This window comes from Amphiprion ocellaris, chromosome 16 (genome assembly GCF_022539595.1).
Source record: "Amphiprion ocellaris isolate individual 3 ecotype Okinawa chromosome 16, ASM2253959v1, whole genome shotgun sequence".
NCBI classification, from domain to species: Eukaryota; Metazoa; Chordata; class Actinopteri; family Pomacentridae; genus Amphiprion; species Amphiprion ocellaris.
In genome coordinates this window covers 13328522-13352231 of record NC_072781.1, presented here as the reverse complement: position 1 = coordinate 13352231, position 23710 = coordinate 13328522, and the positions used below count along the sequence as shown (strand labels likewise).

Here is a 23710-nt window from a genome sequence, read left to right as displayed (position 1 = left end):
ATGTTAACAAACTGCTATGGATATGCAACACAACCAAAGCAGCTATAATTTAGCTGTAATTACACCAAAATTGCATGAATTCAGCTGAGGAGACATTAATATAAAATGTGATGATACCTGTGAGATAACTTAATACTAATAGTGTTATGACAGTATCTGATCATAGTGGGCAGAGGTCTTTTTATAAAAGATAAGCACTTTCACTGAGTTTAATGATTGTTCTTTCTCAAACTTGCTTTACTAAATGCATTATAAAGCTAGGTGTGTGGTCATTGTTTTCCCGAGACATTTCACAGGACTATATCTGTCTGACAACAGGTTGATGCAGTAACTTGAGTGTTCGTCGGTTCAACAAGATCTAAAAGGCAGCCATTAGGAGGTTCCTACTGGGAGTAGCATTAAAGGGATTTGTAAAACACAGGCACAATGGAAATGAGTTTTGTCTACAAAGGTATGCTGTGAGAACCTGGAGGCCAGAATAATACCAGAGCCAGCTGAAAGAATTTCCTTTAAAGAAAACATAAGTGAAGCGGTTACACTCTCTTGATTGTGAAGGGCTCCTGCAGGAAGTTTTTGTTCTTACTAGCGGTGACTCTCTGCTGAGGCTCTGGCCAGGAGGCCTAAGTCATCTTGCCTGACCAGCACAGATGTTCCACTTTCCTCTTAATGAGGCGCCTCAGCAGGGAGTGCCAAACCTGATAGAAGAGCAACCTGAAAATGGGAGAGTTAGGGTAGAGGTTCGGGTGAGGGTTACCGGCCGACAACTACAACAAATGAAACAAACAACACATAGCATCACTCAGCGCCGACTGCGGTACAAAGCTGAGTTACATCAGATTCTGAGCCCAGTACACTGTAAGGTCCAGTGTCCTTGCTCTCAATTTGCTGAATTGTCTGAACAGAGAAGAGTTTGCACATTTACACTACAACGTCCTGAGTTTTAGTCTTATTGAGGACTTGTGCTGCTTGTCCTCCACCTCTATCTTTGAGTCTAGAATCTATTCACTTTCACTGCACAGGCATAAAAGCTCTAAATAATTATAGGCTTTTTCTTTCCAATTAATTCAGACCGGTATTGGAAAGTGCATTTCAAAAAACTACAACTTTGGACCATTATTTATTCATTTTTCTTCAGAAAAGATGCAAATAAAGTTCCAGACTGTGTTTTATCTCAGATAAAGTAAATGATTGTCACGTTGGTACTTAGCTTAATTCTCAGAACAAAAGTATTTACCACCACAGGTCCAAGTGCACACTTTAATTTACATGCACGGAAAACATCTCAAAACATAAACCTTTAATAAAATTGCAATGATTCAGACTTGAAAAATCAAAATAGGTAATGAACAATAATAATAATTAGGGACTGGTGCAATGTTAATTTTCAGTAAATGTCAGATTCCTTAAACCTTTTCATTTAAAGGTTCTTTGAAAGGGCATGAGTTGATTTAAAATGGCATTTTTGTCCATGCAGAATAGAAAGAACATTGTGTCGCGTCATGTTTTAGATTTATCAAAGCCTTAATAATCGTCCTAATTTTCATCTCTGTTAGTGTGCCTGTGCCCATTACCACCTTTGTGTTGGGTTTCGCGTGACAAGTTGACATATTTCAATGTTAAAAGTTAGCTGTTTGACAACGGAACAATCAGTTTGATTATAGTCCATTGCATGAAATGGAGAAATGTGATGCTTGCAGTATAGGGAATTAATTCAGAAGCACTGTGTGGTCCCTTTACATGCAAAAACCATTTGGTCTCCATGGCTCAGAATATCCCCAGAGGTGTTCCTGGCCAGATGGAGAACAAACCCCTTTATTTGCATGGCATGCTACACTAGCCTTCACCTTCCACAAGATTGAGATTGTGTCCTACCAAACAGTTGGTTAATGAGCTACTGTGGAGCCACGCCAACAAGAGAACTGACACATACCTAATATGATGCTGAAAAAGATGTGTTGAGAATATGTGTTGCCAAAGATGTGCTGAAAAAGTCTGTCCTCATTTCATTTTAAGTGATTATTCTCTTTTATAGGGGAAGTAGACAATGTGATTTATAGCAGACGTGTCTCATTTTACAAACCAGATGCCCTGGCAGATGTAAGTGACTATCACTGACCCTTTTCCTTTTTTTTTTTTTTTTTTTTTTTTTTTTTTTTACTATAGTGATATAGGACAAAATACACACATCTTGAACTTCTGTTTTATTAATATGCTAATCTACATTACCAAGATTTGTTTTTATAGATTCTGGTCATATACATTTTTCCATGCAGAAAAAAAAACATTTACTATCTCATTTAGTTCATAAGATGTTTAATAACAATAATAAAATCTCATAGAAGGAGGCTGATGCTACACTTAAACTGAAAATCTCTTTTACACATGTCCTGACTAAGACAGCGGGAGTATGTGGAGCATAGTAGTTGCATTTTACACACTGGCACACTATATATTTGAAAAAACCTAGAAATAACTTACATGACTCATCACTTCACCATAATGTAACTAATCCAGTAGGATATTCTGTGATTTAAAGCCTCCACAAAAACTATTCTGCTCCATAGTACGATTACTAAGATCAAAGATATCCCAAAGAGTCTCTCACAGAATAATGATCCACGGCACAGAGGCAGTCGGTGGCCGTATTTTAAGCAAAGTTCACAGCACCATTTAGAGAACTGGTGTCTGGTCTAATATTCTGAAAGTGAGGGCACACAGAGAAACATAAAAATATTAAAATGTAGCAGGTGTTCAACCCCAGTATGAGAGTGTGCCCTTTCAGTAGGCAAAGGTCGCAGCATGCTAGTGATATTCTATTGCTGAGGGCAAAAGGTGGTTCTTTTCCCTCAGTTTTAGCTTTGAGACCTCTGTTCCCAGCCTCGAACAACAGCTGAATGAAAAAGCACCAATGATCACTTCGAGGTATCAGAGGATTTCCCCTCATAAAAATTCTCAGTCATTAGTAGATTCCACCATATTGGTATTTAACCCCTGAATGCTTCACAGCAGGTAAAAATACCCAGTGGTCTCTATGTAAATCAGTGGACGCTGGCTGCACTGCTGACTGAATACACTTATACGTGTAGCATACCCAGGAGCGTAGGTTTAGCTTCAGGTGTTGACGGGGTTTCTTTATATAGCCATCATATTCATGATGGTTCAGGATGGATGCAGCTTCTGGACACTGGACACACATCTATGCATATATAAATATATATTTAGAGTAATGCATTTGCAGACATTTAAAAGGGGCCAAGGGTGTAAAATACAGTATGTACATGACCATATACAAAGGACACATTTACAGTATATACCAGAACATGTGTAGCAGGCCTAACATGACTGATAAAAATACAATATGAGGATCTATACATACAGCAAGGTTGGTTTTTTTTTGTTGTTTCTTTAAGTAAAATGGCTGAGTTGCTTTTGTTTTTTGTTTATTTGCCTGTGAAATATTATTTCTGTGTTTCAAACTGGTGATTGTGCCATCTAAAGATGCTATTCTGTCTCTTCAGGCAATAATGGACCTTTTTTTTATTGCTTTGACATCAAACAGTTTATGTGTTATACCAACATATCATGTCATAACGACAGTAATTGAAAGAGAGGTGAAATACTTCATATTCATTTTTATAATGTCTTATTATTGTGTTAAATTGGATCTTATAGAATGAGAATATTTCCTTCCTGGGAGTGAAATGCATTTCTTTTTCATGATGACAGCAACACAATGTCGTACCAAAGTATCTCTACATCTCCCGGTTGTTGTAAGCACAAGGTTTAAAGGTGACCTCGATGAATGCATCTGCTTTTGTACTGTATCAAGTTAGAGTGCATTTTTCATTTAAATGGTGGCAGGTGTGCAGCGAGAGAGTCAGATGAGGGAACATGCCGTGATTTACTCAAAATGTACATTAAGGGTAAAAAACATTGAATTCTGACAAGTGGCTGGTCTCTCTGTTTACCCAGTGAAAATCATGCCCTTAACCGTAGTCAATATTTGCTGCTTTTTACCAATGACACATTAAGTTCATCTGTGCTGAAATGTTGCAGTACAGTAAGAATGCATAAGGATTTTTTTGTTTTGGTTTTTTCAATGCAGAAGAAAGATATTCAGTTTTTTAATGTTTAGTGATTGTGTAGCAAATGTGTCTTCCGAATTAGCCTCATATGGCTGCACCAAACAATGTAGATAAAAGTGTAGGCTGCAACACACCTAATGGTAGAAACTACACTTTATGATTAAAATTGCACTCGTTAATTTCGGGGCACCATTCTCAACTTGTCTGAGAAAATTATCAACTTAGACTAAGTCTCAAAGAGACTGATGAAAAAGAAATTGATCGGTCTCACTATGAAAGTCGTAAACTCTGATTTCATTGACCTCTAGTTCCCAAAACAAAGAAATACATGATAAAACTAATGATAATTATAACAAACATTTATTAACTAATACTATGAACAAACAATAAACAATAATAACATGACAGCAACAGTGAATAAATTAATGAATAAATGCAGATAAACTAATTAACTGTGATCATAACTGGAAGCAGTTGGTAGAAAAGGTGATGAATTTAGAATTGCTTTGAAATTGGAAAACAAATTGTAATTTGTAAATTCACCCATTTAGCAGAAGAAAAGTGATGCTTACATAGCTTTTGTCAGAATGAGAGGGAGGCCTCTGCAGGATGTGTAGCTGTGATGATCTGCTGGATGAGTTGGTTCAGGAACGCAGAGACAAGGAGGAACTTTGGCAGGATTGCATTGCAAAAATGTGCCAAACTAAAAACACTAAGAGTCAAAGCTCATAGTTATCAAGAAAATATTTGTGCTGTCGTAGTTCTTAAGTAATTCTTAAGCGCAATTTCATTCCTCTAAGAGCTGGTGGTTACAAGCCACTTCTTACAAACCCAAGTTGAATTTCCTAAAAGCCCCTGTTGCATTCCAGTGACTTTCCTCTTTATAGAAAGTTTTGGAGTCAAATTCAAATAAGCATCTAACCAGTTGTGGAAGTGTTCCTCCCAATGGGTGGTGTTGAGCTTCACTGTCCAGGAGAGGTCAGAGGCCAGATACCTTTCTAACTTACTTTTAGTTCATTTCTTAAATGTACAAATCCAATTGTTCAATATTTATGATGATCACAGATCTGAAATAACGCCAAATAAGTGATTAGAATGACACCAAGCACAATATGTTTATCTCATATGGTTTCAGAGATAATAATAAAATGTGTAAACATAAGAATAAACTTTATAAACATAAATTATAGACTTTAGGCTATATGGAAATAAATTCATGACATAACTAAACATACAAGCATATACATTCAATAATAAGAATAATGAGACATAGGAGGCATATATGCTTAGAGTAAAAAGTCTCTCTCTACCTTTATGGCTGTGGTCTGTGACAGAGAGAATGGGGATGTTTGTGTATCATGTGTGTGCATCTTCCACAAACACTTCAGATTTGATGTGTTCTTCCATACTGGTCCTGATCAACCTGGTATCAGAAACCAGATCATCATTCCGGTGATGCTGCAGTTCCTTGATGTTCGGATTTATAAACTGTTCAGTTTATTCCTGCCTACCAAATTCTGTGTGTAGGCAAGGAGATCAGATGGTCAAAATGCCAATCCGCTTCTGCAGAGGTGTGGTTTTCCTCACAGCTGACACTTTATAACCCTTATCAGATTCTGGTGGAGGTAGACGGCATCCTGTTGTCTCCAGGAGAGCTGTTACTGGTCCTTTATTAGTAAACATCCGATCAGAAACTGTTCCATTTGGAGGTAAATTTTGAGTTAGATGTCCTCTGAAATGGTGTCTTACCAAATTTACAGCTTTGGGAAAGGGTCTTTGGATCTTTGTGTGTTGCTCTGGAATGTTCTGCTCCTCAGTACGCTACAATTATATAGTGAACATATTAAACAAGAAATGCAAAACTTGAATGTACAGCTGAAGAAAAGCTACTTTTCCTGTATCCTTTGAAAGCAAGCCTGCTTCTCACATTTTATCCCCGGTTTATTCTGCTATCTTAGATCTTCTGTGTCATTTGAAATACAAGGTGATGAACTTCAGGCCCAAACATGTGGACCAAAAAAACCCAAACAGGAAGCTACAAAGAGAAAACTGTTGAGGGAATTGATTTTAGTGGGCTCTGTGGTGCTTAAAACCCTTTCATACCTTAGGGTGTCGTTTGTTTAAATCATTTTTTTGAAACAGTATTGCTCAGTAGAGCTTTGAAGTTCACAGCAAAGTCAGATTTTTCTTTCATTAGACAGTTGGGCTCGCAGTTCAAGAGGTACAGTGACACGGTTATGAAGTGTGGATGATATAATAAAGGTGCACAATTGAAGCTGTCTTATGTATTTCCATTACTGTATGTCATTTAATGGAGGAGTCTAACTTTGGCACAGACCTCAGAGACATGACACCTGCTCCACATGGCTCCTTGCTTTCACTTCTTCCTCTTTCAACATTCAACAGCTCTGCTTTTACGGCATGTGTGCTTCTTTAGATGGCAGGGAATAATCACAGTTAGAGTCGAGAGGGTTGCAAAGATTTCTCCCCCATAAAATTAATGCATTATATTGTAGTTTGCAGTTTAAAACTTTGCTGTCTTTCGGGAGGTGTCCTGGAATGTTTTGTAAGTTTGTAAGAAATTCCAAAAAAAACAACAATATTAACTGCAAACAGTTGGACAGCTCCTACAATGAGCTGTTTATGAGCTTAAAAATAGCCACAGTTAACAGCCATTAGTAGAGAGAACAGATTAAGATGACTATATCTAGATAAAAAGAAAAAAAACTTCAAGGGTAAACCTTGAACCAGACGGTAGCTGTGGTTAAGCACTGTTAGAAGTTGGTGGCTTCATTTATACATAATGTGTAAAAATAGGGCCTGGGTCTATAACAGCTGTACAGTAAACAAATTTTAAATAAACTCGGTGTTTAATCATTTTGTGCCATCATTAGCGATGCTGAAGAGGTGGTCCAGGTGTGTAGCAGTGGGGTAAATCGGCTGCAATATCTGGTGTTGCAAAGAGATTTCTATTCTTAACCCACTTATTCAAGTAACCCAGTTTTGAGTCTTTGCATGTGAAGGACTCACATGCACGCTGTACTCCTTGTTTATGACTAACACAGCTGTGGTGACTAACTTGATAGGTCTGTCTTTTTCTATATGTTTTTAAATGACTAAATTTAGGTTTTTGGTGTTTTTTTTTTTTTTTGCACAGAAATGATAATCAGCCTTAATGTGCCACATGGATGTCTGCTTTTAGAGTTGGTGAACTTTTTGAAACTGAAACCTGTTTTAAATGGTTGTCATATCTTGATGCAATGGAATCTTACACAACATTTAGATTGTTTTGTGTGTGTGTGTTGCTGCATTTTTAATAGACAGAATGTAAATTATGCAACAGGAGTTCAGTAACAAACCAAGATGTGCAACATTGCTCCATTAAATTTGATGATGTGCTATGATGGAACATTGTGGTCACGCTTTCTCCTTCCTCTTTTGTTTTGCTTCTTGCCACACAAATGGAAATAGCACTCAAGCAAAAAACAACCAAAAAAACCCATCTTCACCTATTTGACAACTTAATGCCACACATTAAGAAAAACAGCCAAATACTGAAATGCAGTTGGCTTAACAGCAGGTATTAAGGATAATATCTGAATCGTACCATTAGAATGTTTGAACAAACAAGCAAAAAATTCTTGATTTTTAGCTCTTTCCCAACACTGAGTCATCGTGGCAGCAACAAGTATGTCCTAACCGTGTTCATCAGTTTTTTAGGGTTCCCTGGAAACAGTGGTAGTATGTGCATGTACATGATTTGTAAATCCTTGATGCAGATTTTTCTTAAACTGCAGTGCATTGACTCCTCAAGCCCACCATAACTTTTGATAAATCTTGATACGATGCTGCTTTTTTGTTCTCCGTTGTGTCTTAAAAGAGTGCGCTGATTAGTTAATTAGAGGCACAATAGATAAAGGTCAAAAATTCCAACTTGTCAAGTTAGAAATAAGGATGCTTCCTGGTTTCAGCATTGAAATCCTGCACAGATTGAACCACCACAGACGCTGACATTTGATGTATGACAGCACACAGATAACACCACCGACAAAGATCATAATCTATATTGCAGAAGAGTTATATAATTCTTAATGAGGCCCCCCTGAGAAACGGTTACATCCGGCTGACAGAAGACAACAGTCGCAAACGTAGCAGTCCAACCGAACTCACACTCTTAAAATGAAGACATTCCTAATATTTCAATTGAAACGTCAGTCAAAGTTAGTTCACTATCCACTGGGGATTACCCACAATTTCGTCTCCTCTGAGACATTTACTGGCAGCAGCCGTGATCACATACTATAGCTCTCGCCAGATGATGGAATGACTGTGTGAGCACACGCCTTGGGTATCCCTCTGTGTGCTCTGTCAAAGAGAAGCCTCCAGTCACTGCTTAGTGGCAGAAGATGCATTACATTGCAGTGACATTCGAAATAGTCCCTAAGGTGCTCCACCATTGCCTTGACTGACAGACCAGCTTGGAAAACCTGTGCTGTCCCATAATTCACCAGATGCTCTGTACTGTCTGTGGTCTCATGGACCTCCCCTCATTCTTTCATCCCAAGATGCACAGAGCTGTGTGACTGTCGCTTTGTTACATTTGTTTTTCATTAGCATTACCCTCGTTTTATTAGAAATGTGTCCTTTTTTAAATTTTGAACATACTGATGATGACAAAAGTGGCTTACAACTCATGGATCAGTGTTTCATAAAACATTTCTCCGGGTTTCACATTTTTACATGTGCGAGTTTGTTTTAAAGGAAAAAAAAGTTTCCGTAAACCTATCAGTGTTCATAGAAGTACTTCACTCACCTAAGAGCCACTTCTCACACAGATACGTGTAACTCTTAGCTTGAAGCAGCAGGGCTAACATAAGGAGACAGGCAAACAATAAGAGCATAAGAGAACACTCATTATAAGCTAGTTTTATTAACCCTTTATTACATGCTCGCACCGCTTTTAATTATGTGTGGCAGATGGTGCTCTGCAGGGGAAATGCATTTGTAGTCTGTTTAAGTCTGAACTCAGAGCTTTCAAGCAGTTTTGCTGCAGAATTGTACATGAAATTGTATCGGTATATAATTGTTCATACCATCAATGCTACCATCACAGAAAGAGCCACAGAAAGCTTGATTGTTTTTTCTTGGTGCACAGATCTGACTGGCATATGTTTCGTTTGAATGTCTGAGCCTATTTTTACTGAGCTTAATGTTTGTTTTTCTTGTTCGTTTCTTTTTTTTTTAAATTGGTCAACTTTATTTTATTTATTTTTGTAATTTTATGTCCCATTTCATTAGGCACACTTCTGCAATTTAATACAATCCAGTGCAATTGTTCTGCCAAAACATCTACTTTAATGAGGCCTGAAATACCCAGCTTTTGTCATGTGACACTGTCATAGAGGTGATTATTAGATTATATAATTTAGCACTGAGGTCATAGTTACTGATGGTGTAATTCACTACAGTGCAACACCACCGCTAACACTGACATCAATTATAAACATAAAGTTAAATTTACATGTTTGCTTAAATATCACCAAAAATTTTATTTTTGTACACTTTTGTAATAGTAAGAATTTCTAGCATTGCTATTGTATTAAATTAAAATGGGTTTCAGAGGTTTATTTAATAAACCAAGTGGAAACTCAGATAAATGGTTTTCAAAGTAAGTCAGTGCTACTAATTAAATGACATTCATCTTACACTCTTTTGTAATTTAAAATCTAAATGTCCTTTATTTGCTTCTTTAAAATGGAACATTTGTATCATTTTTTTAAAATTCATTCGTTTATTTTACTTTGTGACACCAACCACACATGGAGTAAATGTTGATTTATTCAGCAGTAAACCATCTAAAGGTTCAGACCAAGGCCAAGCACCAGAGGAACACCTCCGCCAGGCAGAACATTTTAGGCTCCCATGCTGCCTTCAGATGTACAACAAAACACCCATGCTGATCTGCTTAGCCATCCTGCCCCTCAACCCCCTAATGAACAAGGGCAAGAGAGCTCTTGGGCTTAGCCTCTCCCTCTTACCCCAACTTAACAAGATGTCCCCCTACTCTGGCTTTCTCCCTCGCACACACAGACACTCGTGCACGGTCGCACACACAGACACACACCTCCCAAACCCCAAACCACTAACCCTCAGACCAATCTGTCTGTGGCACTAAAGTATTATTAGACTTACACACTCTCAAAGGGGAAACAGTGAGTGCTGAGAGCTGGAAGATGAGATATGCTACAGGGGCTACTAGTTCCATTAAAATGGCATTCACTGGGGCCTTTGTTATCATCGGACCTGACGTTTTCAGGATGTAGTGGGGTTTGCTGATCCATGACCATCTCATCTATCTTTCAGGATTCGAAGGAAGTTTGTGTGAAATCGACACCAATGAGTGTAGTTCAAACCCATGCCAAAACCAGGGCAGCTGTGTGGACCGGGTCAACAGTTACAGGTAAAAAAAAGAAAAGTGTTATCCTTAACCAGCTTTTCAATTCTTAGGAGGCAAGAAAAGGTGGGGATTTTTAGTGATGGGTTTTAGTAAATCCAGAGTATTACAAACCGTCATTCCTATGTGTGTATTTTAGCCTATTACACTGTCATTTTGATAGCAGATTAGCTAAAATGTGTTCTGAGCTCCCTTTCTTCAAATTTATTTAGCAGATAGCACTAATTTACCATCTCAGGTTGAAATCAGGTCAAACTGTTAACAATCTCAAATAAATCTGCCTTAATTGCTCTTGTCATGTATTACCCATCAATGCTTTAGCTAGTGCAGTTAACGAGGCAAAATCCAGGCCTCGCTGTACAGTACGCTCTAAATATGATGTGTAATTAATATCAGTAAATTCATATAGATTTTTGTCACTCTGCATGTGCCTGTAGGAAACGCATAGATCTTCTGTTTTCCATCTGAGACAACATATCAATATTAATGATTTTCCTTTTCCAGCTGTGACTGTAAGATGGGATTTTCCGGCCTTCACTGTGAAGAAGACATCAATGAGTGTGCCTCTAGCCCCTGCAACAATGCTGCTATTTGTCAAGATCTTGTGAACAAGTAAGTATGAATATCATTTTCTTCTTATGATGATCTTTTTTCTTCTGCTTTGACTTTGCGCATTAGTCTTTTATCATAGTGTGTGTTTAAAATCGTTGCAAATCAGTAAAGGCCAGCACGAATTAGTGACTTGAGTGTGCTTTGAAAGAAAGAGTGAACAAAACCAAAGTGAAAACATGAGGTTCCTCTTCAAAGTGTTCTGGTTTATATAACAAGCCTGTCTTCATCCTTGACACACATAAGCTGCTATTCTAAAGACAGAGAGCGAATTCAGCAGGAACACATCATGTATCTAGATTGGGCTTTACTCCACTGGTGCTTCTCTCTGCTGTGCTTAATGGGAGCCCCGGGGCTTCCAGGCTTAGTCGGACAGATGGGTAGAGAAGTCCCAGGGCCAATTTGAGTCCTAAATGGTTTGTCTCCAGTTTGTCTCCCGTCATGATTTCTCTCCCATGTGACCTGGCCCTGCTCAGAGCACTCCCCTGATTGCACAGTCCAGGGAGTTCACATCAGGTGTGTTTTAACCTCGCTGCCCACCGCACGTCTCTATCTCCATCTCCCTGACCCAACAAGCCAAGCAAGTCCATCTGTACCGTGGCGATGATTCAGACTCCTCAGTGTACTCATTGGGCCCTTTGCTGCCTTGTATTTACACATCCTCTCCCTTAAGATACTATGAGTTTGAAAGTGTGGATTGTACCACACCTGCCGTACCTGTAAAATTTACATTATAGCCAGTGCACTTCTCAAATGACAATAATTGCCATTTAGCATATTGTAGCAGTTTGATGTGATATAACTCATTTACTGAAGAATGATGTTTAACTAATTAACATGTAGTTTAGATTTCTAATTGCATATTTTCTTATCATAGCACCTACAAACACGATAATCGTCTCCTCTGAGGTGTGTGGTCAGGTGATATTAAACCCAGCAACAGCTGCAGAAAAGGGATTTGAATTGAATAAACCACATCATTAAGCAGATTAAGGTCTTCCCTTTAGTAATAAGTCATCACACGTAATTGGAATTAAGTTACACACAGGGAAACTTGATAGTTTTTGTGTGACGAGCTGCCAGTCATTTAAAAACAATCTGCACTCTGGTTTGTCTTAGTTGCTTTGAAAACAAACTGGAAAATGTCTCTAATTGCTTCTTCAAGAGTTTGTGCATTGTCTTTACTGCAAAAAAAATAATTCTTTCAAGGTTACTGTAAGAGCTAACTGTAAAAAATGTTCCATTACTGTCTGACACATTGGTCTTCACAGGATTTCTCTTTATTCCTAATGATTAAGTGTTATCACATCTTCCTTAGGTTCCACTGCATTTGCCCTCCTGGTTATTTTGGAACGCTGTGTGACCTGGATGTGAATGAGTGTGAAGTTTCACCTTGCCTACACGAGGGCATCTGTATCAACACGCCCGGGGGCTTCGAGTGTGTCTGTCGCCCTGGATACTCAGGTAGTTCTTTCGCCCTTAGGTGACATGAAGATCAATATGAGAGTCTAAAAAGCTTATCATGACTGCTGCGGCTGCACGCTATTGAGGTAACTCTGACATAGATCTGGCTTAGTGTAAAAAAGAAAAAAGGAAAAAATGCCCCACAATACCTGTTTTAATTAGCCTGCCTGCTTCTGCAAGATACAGTGTCTGCTTTTCAGTTAAGCTAACAAGAGATAAATTCATGCCACCTGTTCTATCTGATGAAAACTTCTGACTGTCTCTTAGTTGCCTTTATTTCATTTCATCAGCCTCTTTAGTCTCCGAACACTATTGTTGTTTTACTTCAATCCATTGGTCTTATTTTCCAGCCAGACGGATATCGAGCTATTTTAGCACGAGAGTAAGTGTGTGTGTGTCTATAGACGTGTGTGTGTGCTATCCAAAGCCGATTCCTGTCAGGTACTGGGAAGATTAATTTCATTTGTCTTCCACACTGTATCATCAATTTATCCTTCCCCAGTTGAGAGAGGAGGGAAATCTCTGAGGTATTGCTACTCTGGAGAGCAGAACCTGACACGCATGGCCCAATTCCCACAGAAGCAGCTTTTATTATTAGGCCTACGCACAGCATAGTACAAGTCATTACTTTTTCTGTTGCTCTAAGCTCATCTGAGGAAACCGGGTTCCCCAAGAGAGCAAGCGGCCAGAGGATACGGTTTGGATTGGCTCAAACCAACTAGAACTCACACAAAATATTTGCTCTAGTAACGTGTGTAACAACATTGCAACTTTTTTTTTTTTTTTAACAAAAACACACAAAAGGATTGGGTCCTTGATGTGCAGCAGTGCTGTGTGTTCTTTTTTATTTTCGTCTGAAAGTAAATTTGCAACCTAAGGGTCATTCATCACATAGTGTTTTTACAGGCCTGATTGGAATGGATTGAAATGTAATTCTGCCTTGATGGTATAATGTGTCATCTCTTCTATCTCTGAAACATTGTAACTCACTGTGTCACTTGCTGGTATTAACATATTTGCTTCAGCCATCAGCCCAGTCAAGGGGTGTTTTTTTGTGTTTCAAACGCCAAAATTGATTTAGACTCTAGTAGTTGAAGTTGCTTGCTAATAAATCAGTCCGGTGTTATATCTGCTCATTTTCATGGATGTGATTAAGCTATAATGACACTTTATTCCCACCTGCATCCCCACCTGTATTAGATTTTCTCCAGTGCATCTGTCTTTTCTGCTGCTTTTTGTTAATATAGTTTCAACATGTCTTCATGCAGCAATTTTTTTTGCCACGGAGTTGTCGAAAGACTATTACTCTCTCATTTTTCAAACAATCGGAAATGTTATATGCCTTTTTACATGGGCTCTGAGGAATAATTGAGGCAAGAAGTCAGAAAATTGTTACATTCACATTTCTGACAGCTTTTCTAATTTTTTTTTAACCTTTTTTAAAGTCTGTATGACCCACTTAGAGGGTTAACATTAAGATTAAACATGCTTCCTCACGTCTTTGCTAGTCAGGTGTCAATATGTATCAGCAGGTCAATACGGCCTCAAGTTAAGGCTCAAAACTAATTATATGTAGTAATGCTTTATTTTAACACAATGCCATTTTGTTATCTCTGTGTCATATTGATAAACACTATAAAGCGTGCTTTATCTTATACAGTGAGACAGTTTTAGCAGCTGCCTACATCTCAGCTGTCAGATCATCATTCAGGGCATTTGGTTTAAAAGGCTCTGCGAGCAGTAATGTATTATTTAACTGTGTATAGGTGCTGAGCCCTGTGGAGGTCAGAAGTCATTACACCGACATGATTAATGGGTAATCTTGTTTATATAAATCACAGTTTAAGCACACTATTCGTCACCTTCTGTTTTCTCTTCTTCACCCATCATTAGTGAGCACGCTCCCTTGAGTGATAGTACAGTGCAATCAGCACATTGCTGCACTTTCCTCACTCAGCACATTGTTGGATGATGATGTTCTGGCTCTCGCAGTGTTGTTTGCTGTGAAGGCTTCAGTAAATTCAATCATTTGCTGGGTGAACTTGTTACACAAAATGCGGCCGTTATTTCCGTCTCGACTCTCAACAGGGAACTGTTGCTTCAGAGATGTTGTGTATATTTGGTATGAATGGAATAACGTGCTACTTGTGCAAACATTTCCATTGATTTCTTAATTGTGCCAATTATAAACCGATTATAAGTCAAGTTCTTGCCACTGTGACACAGCTGCTACATGGCTTTTCATGCTTATGAGACGATACAGAATCCGTAGAAAAATGTGCTAAATAAACAGCAATCTATGTTGTTTAATTAAATTGACTTTATTTCACTATACAACCAAAAAGATAATCATATATTGTAAACAAATGTTAGTTAATGTCACTGTGGGACATATTTGTTGTCATATGTAATGATGTCTTCGGCAGTTTTAGAATTTATCTATAAACTGTTGCAAAAACAGTCAGAAACAATAAATGCTTAGTTTTGCACTGTTGAGATGATATAAATGGTAATATATGAATATACTTCCATTCATTATAAGCAACTCAGATCCTCCAAAAAAAACTGTACATGCACATATTTACTTCTGTTTACTGTAATTACACAGTGTTTCATAATCTATTATCTGGCTATCTTTCATTTAAATAATAATTTGGCCATCTGTATCAATCCGCCTTTACATTTATCTCTTCATTCTACTGTTTTAGAAAAGCTTAAAAAAAGAGTTATTTTGAATGACTGTGCATCCTTTATAGAACTGTTCTAGAACTCTGTTGCCTGATTGGCTCCAGTAAGATATGTTTATTGACTAATTACATGTTTACACTACCTAATACAACTAACAGAATAACTGTTTATACAGATGCAAGATTAAAACTATTCATAAATGCATTTAGAATTACTGAAGATATGTCATGACAATTTTGTTGTTTCATGTCCTCAAGCTTCCTTAAACTTTTAATTCATTTAGTCTCTTGAATGTTTTTTTTTTTTAAAAACAACCCAGCGAGTCCAGTAAACTAATGTTAATTTGTCTGAGTAAGTATGAAGAGATTTTTTTAAGCAGTTTGAGGCTCTTGTTGACCAGTCAGCAACATTAACATGCAGCATGTCTTTCCATGTTTCACTTAATATTTCGTCCTCTTTTTATTGCACGCAGTATATATTACAGTCAGGATAAAATGTGAGTTGAGAGTATTCATGACTTCTGATTTTAATAAAAAGATGAAAGTACATCAATTCCATTAAAGTGATCATTAGTTTATAGATAATACGAGACAGATTTTTTAATAAAAATGTATATGAATGCGATTTTTCTCACATAATCCTGCTTCTTTTTACTAACCATACTTTTTCTTAACCTTATACTGGTGTCTTAAGATGATTTTATACCTTGACTTTGTTTTATTATTTTCGGTTGAAGAATTGTTTTTAGCATTTGCAGCTTTCCTTCCAGCTTACTAAAACAAGTTATCACTTTGGCACAAGAAAAAGAATCATTTATGCATTCTGTAACAAGAGAAAATGATAGATTTTGTGTACAGTGAAGACAGTTTATTTATTCTCTTTCATGATAAAACATAAAGGGCAATAAATTCTTCCTCCTTGTTTGTTTACATCTGTCTGAGCTCGCAGATGAGAAGCTAACCAAATGATTAACGGTGGGTCAGTCATCATTTTTCTTCTCCCGATTCCTGGAAGTCTCAAAGGCATTTTAGTGGTAGTAAATTATATTTTTACTGCTTTAGCGGAAAAAACGACATCTAAAAAAATCCTTCTTTGTAGATGAGCCACCACACGTTCATATAATTTTAATTACTCAGCAAAAGAAGTCACCTCTGTTGATGTCTCTATAGCAGTACCTGCTATAATTTAGATGAATATAAACATCATCGGTGTGCGTGCTTTCCCAACTTGTGTTCTGATTTGTTGGCAGGAGGGAGACTCATTTTGACAGTTTGCGTTATCTGGTGTTTCCTTCACAGCGTGAACTCTCTCCTCCCCTTCATTTCTTCTGTGATCTCATTTCTATTTTTGTGAAGTCTGCATAAATAATGAATATTATCAACACTCTGACTAAAGCTGACTTATTTAGTGAATATTCCGACTTATCTTAAGTGTGTCTGATTGCACAGTTTGTGTGGAGGGTTGAGCTATTGTCGACATGCAGTCACCGCTGTCAGGATGTACAGCGCTTGCAGTATGCGACACACTTTTCCATTAGTTCAGTGCTGCACTTCACTGAGCCCTCTCAGGGGCCACTATTGTTACAGTACCACATCACTCAAATTACAAAAAAAACACATTTTCACACTTGGCTTTAGGGGTACATAGCCGCTAAATCCAAGTGGTTGTATTTTTACAGGTTTTGAGTTGTCCACCAGTAAAATTTCTGCTTCCATCCCAACATAATAGAGGTGAATGGAATTCTGTTTGTGGTGCTCACAGGAGTGAAACATTGCATTGAAACATTTCAGAGCAGCATGTTATTTCAAGTCTCATTTTTTGAAAAGACCTGCAGACCTTACTGGACAGCTTTTATAGGATCTACTTCCGAGTGCACAAACACTGCAGTTCCCTTTGGAAGCCGGTGATGACATTTATCTCTGATTATCCAAAGTAACCATGAAGTAGTTTTACAATAAACAGATCTTTTTTCAACATAACATATATAGTTTCTACAGGATTATTTTTAATTTATCTTCATCTCGTTGTAACAGAGTTCTACACGTACATTATGAAAACAAAAATGATGTGTTATCATTTTAATTCAGTCCAGGCTATTTTTTTTAAACTGAATTTAAACTCAAGCTGTCACTATGAATTTATGTTGAGACTTAGACTACAGCTAACAGTTACTTTTATTATCCACCTATCTGCAGATTGCTAGAAAAAAGTGCCCAGTCTGATGACTTTAGATTGCTTATTTTATTAGAACAACAGACCAAAACAGAGAAATGCAGCAATTTCCTACGTTTAAGAAGCTTGAACCAGTGAATATTTGGCATTTTTTGCTGAATAAATGGCATAATATGAATAATTACAATTTTGAAGATTATTCATATATAAATAAATCTGGCCACAGTTTACATATTTCATAGTAAACTGAAGTCTAAAACTTAATTAAAACTTTCTGTAAGAAACACTGCATCTGCTCCCAGCTTGAACTCAGTTGTTGTTTTACAAGCTGAATGCTGGAAAGTAAACTATGTTTTTCAGCAACACAGCGGATGAATTGTTGAACAGAATCACTGGACATAAGTTCAATCCATGTCGAATTGTGTGTCTCATAGCAAACCCTTTTCATTAAAAGCATTCAAGGATTGTTGTCGGCCACACTGTAATAATTTATAACCGAGAGGTAACTTGATAGAGAATTTCAGAGTTGTAGAACCCAGAAATCATCAAATGTAATGCACACAGTACGCTCATGTTCCCCAACCCTGCTGGTCTGTGATCACTTCATATCAAAGGTTACAAAAGAGACAAGAGAAGAAAGACATGTCATGCTGGTGAGGCAGGTTAATCTGTACAATATGCTCACTGATGCAGGATGCAGTTTTCTTTTTTATCACGATCAATTGTATACTTTACATTTTTGTATGTTGTAATCTAAGTATGCTGACAGATTTAGCATAAAACTGAAAATAGCCTGAAACAGTAATCAGCCAGAGATCAGTTTCACAAAAATCCCGCTTGCCTTTTGTCTTTTGCCTTTATTTGATTTTCCGACTCAGTCAACGTAATACTTCTTGACAGACAACGCTTGTTATCAGAAGTCAGATGATTCTTTCATGTGTTTGAAAATTCTGCCTGCTGCTAACCTGTAAATGCACTTTAGAAAACAAAGATGTGGGGACTTTGTTCATGTAGTGTCATGTTTCAGTGGATGGGTTAACCAATAAATAGAGCCCAACAAATGCTGGATTTTTAGAGTAGATTTTATTAGAGTAAGAATTCGAATATCGAAATATTTGCCAAAAATGGATAGGTACTGTATATGTTAGAGGTATATTGAAAAGATAAATTAATGGGAAAACACTCCCAGCAATGTATTTCACACGCTGGTTAGCGACTGAACATGAAATCAAAGCTTCACTCTGCAACACCATCTGCTCAGTTGTGCTCTGCTACATGTGCTGCAGGCAGTCTGAGAATAATACAAACACTGGAGTCCTTGCTGCTCTCTTGGACAAACTGTGTCATGACACCATTTTAAAATTTTTCCAAGCATCGTTTCTTCTGTATTATGTTCTATAAAAGAAAGGTTTCATATTTTAATATCTATCAGACCGTGTATGCACTGACACTGATCTTTGTGACATTACAATATTGGCCAGCCAACGCATTTACTATTATGTTGGTCAGGGTCTGCTAAAATCACTGTGGGAAAAAAAGAACAAATTTATAGTTATTGGGCTTTAAAATGGTCCATTCAGTTTTTGACTCTTCATTTCTTTTGAGAAATGTTCTCACCTGACTAGTATTTTCTTTGAGCATCAAAGATGAACGAGATCTGAGTTTGAATGGATGAGATGTTGTTCAGTGCAGCAAAGTCACCTGGATGTGAAACTCATCCTTTAGATTGAAAATACTGAATAATGCTGACAAAGCAGCTACTACAGTCAATGGGGTATACAGTTGTGCAGATAATCATTACTTGCTTGACAAGAGCATAACCCCACCGTTGTTTAGTTTCATAGGTTGGAAAGGATTAGAAAATAAAACTGACCTCAGTCTTGACAGAGAAATTAGATCTACTTCTTCAATTTTAAAGTCAGTTGTCTGTATCCCTGACTGCCCTGCAGCTAAATATCTTATTTGTGGGTTTTCATGAACAGGTTGACTACTGAAGCACTAATATGACCCTTTTCCTAATAAGTTGTTCAGTAGGTGATGTCTAATTAAACTACGCTTCATCTCTTAGGGCCACGGTGTGAAGTTAACATTGACGAGTGCTCTTCCAACCCATGTCAAAATAGTGGAGGTTGTATTGATGCGCCTAATCGATTCCACTGTTTGTGTCCTGATGGCTTCGCTGGGCTCCACTGTGAGACCAACATTGATGAATGCATGTCAGCACCTTGTCTTCATGGGAGGTACAGATTTTTCTCCATCATTTGAGACTGAAACGCAGCAAATTGTGCAGCAATGGCATGGAATTATTTTTAATTACACTCCTTGCCAGAGCAGTGAGTGGAGACATACGTCACATGTAAGGAGCTAATGTGATGCACTTACAGGTTGTCTCAGTGGTGTTTAAATTATAGTCATTAATAATTTTCGTTGAAGGGGAATTACTAATTCATTCTAAAGATTGTATCTCCCTCTAAGGATTCTATACTTTAGCAAAAGACTTGGCTAAATATAAGCTTTTCAGTTCATTTCATACAGAAATCTAATTGACCTTATCTCTTGTGGCTTTCTCAGCTGTAACGATGGAATACATTCATACACCTGTGTCTGTGAATCTGGATGGACTGGCAGCAGATGTGAAACAAACATTGACGTGAGTTGCGCTTAATTAATAAACCTACTGGGTGTTCTGAAGAAAGGTCAGGAGAGTTTTGTAATCTTTGTGTGGCCTTTGGTATCATTAACTCTATTGATTTTCCTACAAGATAAGTCAATTGAACTACCAGGATCATGTAAGCATTGTACAAATGCCTGATTAAAAGAAATTGCTTAGTCTAATGTCTAATTGATTTAAACCACAGCTTTGTGCTGGACTCCAGAGATAAAACATTGAATTGTTTACAAGGTCTGTGCCAGCACTTTGTTGAATGGCTAATCTGATCATCTGCTTTTTAACTACTAACAATTAATTCAAAATCAAAGTTTTCTAACCATACATTGTGTATTTTACATTGGAAATTGAGCATTTTATGTTCATATCTGCCAAAATGTTTTGTGTTTTTGGTACCGTGTCTCAGTCCTGTGAATTTTGGATTGCTTTCTCATTTGCAGGACTGTGCTTTCAGTCCCTGTCTGAATGGAGGATCATGTGTGGATCTTATCGATAAATACGCATGCTTCTGTCAAGAGGGTTACACAGGGAAAACTTGTGAGATTGACGTAGATGTCTGCAAAGGCAACGATGTGTTTAATGTCTCACTGTGCTTCAATGGAGCCACATGCTTTGATGGTGAAGGGTCAAACTTTACATGCAGGTGAGTCTGTCCACTGTTCTATACTGTTTTGATGAAATGACTTTCAAAGATTGTCCTATGATTGACTCATGGTGAGTTTAATGGAGCAGCCTGCCCTGCAGAATATTTACGTGGATTACATTTAAACGACTCATCGAAAACCAAACATGGCCACGGTTTAATTGACTATTCCCTAAACCCCTCCTGTGAACTGTGATTGACCTGTAAGTGTTTCACTATCATAACAAGGCACAACAGGCATGGCAAGCCTGGGGTTTCTAGGGCAATTTATGGGGTTGTACAAAAATAACTATTTGACAGTGTGTTTATGTGCTGTAATGAGAGCTGCTGCCATTAATATGGCCAACAAGCTTACCATGCAGAGCACCATAATGTTAGTTCAAAGGCCAGAAGGAGCATTATTCACTAACTAGGGGAGGTTAGTATGAGGGCCTACAGGTTATGCTGAAAACACAAACAAACAAAGCAACTATTTGCAGATCCACTGTGTAAACTACTCTGTGGAAGCTGTTCTCGAATGCTGTCGGAGTACAAGGTAACATTAGCAGCTCTTTCTTGCTCTTTATTGGATTTCAGATGTTGTAGGTTGCAAGTTTTCCCCACTATAGTGTTCCACTCCCTTATCTTGTAGTGTGAAAGTGAAAGCATGCTGTTTGAGATTGCAAACAAGCAGGCAAGCTAACCAATCAAACAGGCGTATTTTCAAATGAAATGACATTCTAAACAACCTCACATAGCATTTTTCCTTACCATACTTTGATACAGTATGAACTGGCTCCATGCAAGAACACTTTCTAATATGATGCACAAACCGTGTGTAATTACTTTGGACGAAATGAGGAGCAAATCAGCAACTACCTGATAAATAATGAGTTATTATTGAGGTATTACTGAACTATTCCAAATCAAGAACTATACTAATGAGTTACTAAAGAACAGACTGGGGGATACTATATTACTAAATCATTCATTCTAAGCTATACACTAATAATGCCTTATTCATTACTACTTACTTAATCATTGGCTACTCTTTTTGTACATTCCCAGGTAAAGTGATCAATAGTAATGTTTGTGTTGAGTCTTAGTACTGTATTGTACAAAACAACCCAACACTGCTGATCAATGTTGATTTTTTTTTTCTTTTTTTTCCCCCCTATGGGACCTGTACTGTAAGCCTCACTCTTTTGTATGATAAAAAGTACTAATACTTTAAAAAATGAGTCATAAAGTGAATATTTAAGACCTCTTATACAGAGTTTTCATTTCCTAAAAAATAAAATTAGTAACATTAAGACAGCAGGAGAAACCAGTTCACGAATTTTACGAAGTTGCAGTATCACAGGTACTTCTGAATCTTAATTTGCTTTTTGTGTCATTTAAACACGCTGTCAGTGTTAGACAATTTTGCTTGTCTCTAATTAAAAATGCATGTTGTCTCGCAGTTACGGTGCGGCAGTGCATCTGTGCACCATACAGTAGCAGTCCTCCAGATTTGTCGCACGTGAATCATTACTTTTTAATTGCTGGCACACTATCCCCTGAGTGATGAAGTGCATCTGAATACAAGGTGTATGTAGCAAGAGTGTGCCGATTTGACACAGCAGCTCTCTGGATGCCTCACCGTTAATTACGTTGTCTAACCTTGTGCTGATACGCTGCTATATGCTCAGAGTCATGATTTATGTGACGATGACTACCACGACTCCAAATAGGTTGCTGCTCTTTACAGTGTTATATTGATGCGCTGGACTGTGTACTGCCTCACAGCGCTTTTTATGACGCTCCCTTCATTTACGCCTTATTTGTGTATATATTTCAAGGAGGAAATATATGTTGTGCATTTAAGTGTGTATGCTAAAGGCAGACTTAGTGTGTACACACACTTTGTAGTTAATGTCCTTTACAGTCCTGCTGATCTGCTGATCTGCAATAGCATGATTGTGCGTTGCATGCACTTACCGCTGCAACTGCGGCTTCTTTTGCTCAATTTAAATCTGATTTGGGCATAAAATAGAATTTGTTGCACTAATATCCATATTAATGTTTTATTAACTGGCTGGTTTCATTTAGAGATTCAAGAGTTATAGATTTGAAAGCCAATATTTTCTTGTTTATCTGTGCTATATGGATTGTTGATTTAAAAAACACACACATTTTACATCACTAGAAAACATTAATACAGATTTCTCTGTCTTTTTTATAGTGTTCACAGATTTGTTGGTCAGTTTTCCGAGTGACAGCAGGGTCTATGTTTGTGTTTTTGGTGGAGGAGGCTAACCTCTTGTTTACATTTACATCCCAGGCTGTGACTTTAAAATCACATTAAAAGATTTTTTTCTGAGAGGCAAGCGTGTTGTGTGCCTCCGCATATTTTTTCCGCTTGAATGGAGTTGGCCTGGTCAGACTAGTACACCGAATAATCAGCTGAAATATGAACTTAGTCATGCAGTAGCTCCTTCGCGATACAGTGTTGTTTTATCTCAATGTTGTGTGTGAAGTGGTACACATCAATTGTGCACTCGTTCAGGAAACGGCTTCAAAAACACTTCATTCTCAACGTGACGTTGGTCGGCCAAGAGGTCAAACCCTCAGCACATGTTCTGATATTGTAGTGTCACATAATTAAATGTGCCTGACAGAGTTCAATTTACAATAGAAGTCAGATGTCCAAAGCGGAAATTTCAGCTTCATGAACACAGCAAGAGTCTTTGCTGTAACTGAAAATATATTCAGTTTCTCTTTTGGAGGATCTGCACTGTTTCTCCAGCATGTGTCACCTTTTTTTTCTGCTGTAAACTGTTCCCAAAGATGTTCAGTGGGTTTGAGGTGTGGTGACTGTGAACTGGGAATCCGTGCAAGTCAGCAGACCTTGGGCTTCCTTGGCCTCAGGTAGCTTTGATGCATGATCAGGCTCGCTGTCCATCTGG

At 37.7% G+C, this 23710-nt stretch overlaps 1 protein-coding gene across 1 annotated transcript in view; it reads left to right on the top strand.

The window, feature by feature from the left end:
- The window catches only part of eys (eyes shut homolog), a 161201-nt gene that overhangs the window by 64066 nt on the left and 73425 nt on the right, over window positions 1–23710 (top strand). The window contains exons 26-31 of the mRNA XM_035957569.2: window positions 10449–10545; window positions 11044–11151; window positions 12467–12612; window positions 19541–19712; window positions 20044–20122; window positions 20581–20783. Of these exons, the coding sequence (XP_035813462.2) occupies window positions 10449–10545; window positions 11044–11151; window positions 12467–12612; window positions 19541–19712; window positions 20044–20122; window positions 20581–20783 (805 nt within the window). The remainder of the gene's footprint in view (window positions 1–10448; window positions 10546–11043; window positions 11152–12466; window positions 12613–19540; window positions 19713–20043; window positions 20123–20580; window positions 20784–23710) is intronic.